Source organism: Etheostoma spectabile, chromosome 2 (assembly GCF_008692095.1).
Source record: "Etheostoma spectabile isolate EspeVRDwgs_2016 chromosome 2, UIUC_Espe_1.0, whole genome shotgun sequence".
NCBI lineage: Eukaryota > Metazoa > Chordata > Actinopteri > Perciformes > Percidae > Etheostoma > Etheostoma spectabile.
The window spans coordinates 11597536-11601057 of record NC_045734.1 but is presented as its reverse complement, the minus strand read 5'-3'; the positions used below and the strand labels follow the sequence as shown (position 1 = coordinate 11601057).

The window sequence follows — 3522 nt, the reverse complement described above, 5'->3', positions numbered from 1 at the left end:
TATATATATATATATATATATATATATATATATATATTAAAAAACGCGTAAAAAAACACAAACGGATTTCCCTAACACTGGTTATTTGTAGTTATTCTTTTAAATTTTTATTTTTTAATCAGCCATTATTAATGCCGATAGATCAGATTAGAAATGTCTAATATCGGCAGATAATTTCGGCCCACCGATATATCGGTCGGGCTCTAGTACAAAGTGTCCCACTGGTGCTTTTCAGTTTGAGGATCCTACTAGTTTGAAAAAAAAAAAGGTTGAAGGAATCTGAGGCACTAGAGAAGGTAATGTTTTAAAAGCCTTCAATATCTTCTTGGCTACAAAGTCACTAAAACATGCCTACGCGTTTCATCAGGGCAGCCATTTTGTACTTGCCCTGATGGAGGCCTAATGAAACACGTAGACATGTCTTAATGACTTTATAGCCAAGAAGATGAGAACATTACGCTCTCGAGGGCTTCAAATTCCTTAAACCTTTTTAGTCCATCGTATGCACCCTATTCTAATTGTTTTGGTGACATTTGTTAAAAACTACAGTGCCCAACTGCTACTACAAAATGACTCAGCCTTTTTCTTAAATTAAATTTCTTTGCAGCATGGATGTTTTATTTAATGGTTAATTGTTATTCTACTTAATACATGTAACACATGTTAACGTTTTGTTATTTCATTCTGCATGGTGTAAAACTGTCTTAATGAGTGGAGATGACTGCATTGACCATAATATATACTGTACTGTACTGTTGTCTATACTATGCAGTACTTTCTTTAAATGAACATCAGAAAGACTAGTTGTTGCTGAAATAACCAATGGGGATACAAAAAAAATTAAAAAATTAGAGACATATAGTATCTGAGCGTAGTGTTAAAATTCTCTTTTTCCTCAGGAGACCAACACAATAAAGGAAACCAAAACATACGTTCTGGAAAATTGATTTCATTATAAAAACACTGTTTTAAACAGTATTAAAAGACACAAGCATGTTTTTAAAGACTAAGAAAAAGAAAAATATAGATATGTGAAATGAAATAACATAAATAAACCTACTGAGGTCCAGCATTGAGGAAGGGTAGTTGCAGGCTCCGTTATAGGCGATCAGATTGATCTCCCTCTGCCTCTGCTGCTGTTGGATCCTCAGCTTGGCCCGGCGGCGGCGGTAGGCACAGAAACAGCTGAAGAGGATCAGCATTGTCCACAGCAGCCAGAACCCTGCAGAGGACAGGAAATGAACCCAACATATTTATGAAAACAATTTGTAATGTTTTTACATTACTGCTGTACATTTTCCTAAGCATACCGTACAATGTTAGATTTATTTATAAGCTTTGTTTGCATTAGTTTGACCATGATATCAACGTTCAAACAACATATTTGAGGTAGGTAATTAATTTCAGTTAAAAAAAAAGATGCTTTTCTACCATAGTTATGTATAGTTTGAAATGTCAAAAGTCTGAATGCAGTGATTACAGTTGTAGGAGCAAAGGATAAATCCTTTGATTTTAACATAACCAATTACTTAACTTTATCTGTAAATGTACAATGTTATATGATGCTGATTATCTCACCAAGAAAAACATAGTTTCAGATGTCAAGGGATTTTCCAATGATCAGATTTACCTAGATAGCCCTGTAACATGCAGCGTGTTGTTTGGTGCCTCCTAGTGTTTATTTTAAATATTTGACCATGACAGTATCTTAGTTTGAGTTTTAGTTTGAGTTCAAATTAAACAAATGACATAATGACAACAATGAAAATGAATGTGCATGGAGAGGGGAAAGCCCCAAAAGTCAGGTAAAGTCAGGTGACTCACACCAGAGTTCATAATAGTAGGTACAGCAGCCTGTCTCTCCGCAGCAGTGCCCTGTTTCACACAGGTAACCTGGAGTGTCATTTACACCAGGACAGTAGGGACTGACAACAGACTGGCTACCAGAACCCCCGTCATGCTTCACCACCTGGTGGACAAAACACCGCAGCATGTATCACCACAGGAAAAAAATAATTAAACTGCAGAGATAAAGTTGTAAAGGTTGGTATGGGAATGGTTCTCCCTTCGAAAGATGAAAAGATAAGCTCGATTATTAATTCTCGACCCTCACAAAAGTACTTTGAGAAAATACTTACGACCACAGGTTATCACCTGACATACATGTCATGAGGCGTCTCCATGACAACTGAGCAAACTCCCATCTGCTGATGAACACCATAAGAGGCAGTTGAAATCTTAATCTGATCTTAATCTTGATTTAGCTGCACAATAAGCTGTAAATAAACTAAGATATTATCACTATACCGTGGCGGACATTTGGAGTCATGTCTCTGGTCACCTGACAAATATAAGTCCAATATTCACTGCTGTAGTATGACATCTGTTTTGGTTTCCACCTGAGGGAAATATCAGGCTTTGTAGCTGCTACATGCTCAAGAAGTAGTCAGAGCCTTTGTCCTCCTGCTGTTTGATGCTGTGCAGTGGCATTATAAGAGCTTTTTGCTGAACTCAGCGGCCTGCTGCAGCTAATAACAGCATTGATATGAGACTGAGGCTGTACCAAATGAAGTGAATTAGTTAACTTAGGTTCAGGACCAGAGCCATGCTTCAACCACACCTCCAATAAACTGCCCGGTCTACTTCTACCTGGTATACACGTCCTGCTCTGTTTGTTTCAGATTTCTCGACCCAGCTTTCATTTCTTCTCCTTCCTACCTCATTCCTACTCACATCCCTTCATCCTCCCTTACATCCTCTCCTCATCCCTTCCTATTCAATCTGGTGCGTACCTCTCCCTTGTCTCATTCCAGGTAACGTCTAGGGGGTTTGTACTCAACTCGGGTGGAAACAAACCTGAGACGGAATTACCGGCTTCATGTCAGCAAATATGACAGGTTTGTTTTATAAGTCTTACCTACTGCACCTTTAATACAAACAGTAATAAGTGCAGCTTTAAGATTATTTTGTGAGATGATAGTATGCATGTTGGCAGCTAAAGGTCAAGATTTACTTTTAAAAAATCTCACACCTCATTAACTGTGCGCAGGTCAGGCTCCTTCTGAGAAACAGCCACCTAAACAGAAAAATGGAAAGACCTCTGTGAATGTTACAGTTCCATCTTAATCATTAGCAAATCAGTGTGAGGTAGAGAAACAAGTGAAGAACTAAACCCAGACATTTAAATCACATATGTTTGACACAACATAAAATCCATGAACCACAATAATAATGCAGCAAGAACAGGGTTATTAAATTTGTTATGTACATAGTTACCACACATGAGATTGAGAAGTGCTAACAATAAATTATGCATTGCCATAGCAATCACCGTGGTTACGCTTGGAGGCATTTTTGTAACTCCTTTACAATGTGTTATATTATCCAGTGATATCAAATGTTTAGTTGTGGTTAAAGGTAGAGCTCCCTACTGTAGCAGTTTCAGTCCCGTCCAGCCCCTGCAGGGACATGGTCATCTGTTAAAAGACAGAGAGGCACAATGGTTAAGAAGGAGCAATAGAG

The 3522-nt window shown here is 38.0% G+C and overlaps 1 protein-coding gene across 1 annotated transcript in view; it reads right to left on the bottom strand.

The window, feature by feature from the left end:
* Nucleotides 1-3522, bottom strand: part of LOC116700597 (proline-, glutamic acid- and leucine-rich protein 1) — a 13866-nt gene that overhangs the window by 6901 nt on the left and 3443 nt on the right. Inside the window, exons 2-5 of the mRNA XM_032533936.1 lie at nucleotides 3432-3476; nucleotides 3032-3076; nucleotides 1825-1969; nucleotides 1061-1222 (exon numbers count right to left, since the gene is read on the bottom strand). Coding sequence (XP_032389827.1) covers nucleotides 1061-1222; nucleotides 1825-1969; nucleotides 3032-3076; nucleotides 3432-3476 — 397 coding nt within the window. The remainder of the gene's footprint in view (nucleotides 1-1060; nucleotides 1223-1824; nucleotides 1970-3031; nucleotides 3077-3431; nucleotides 3477-3522) is intronic.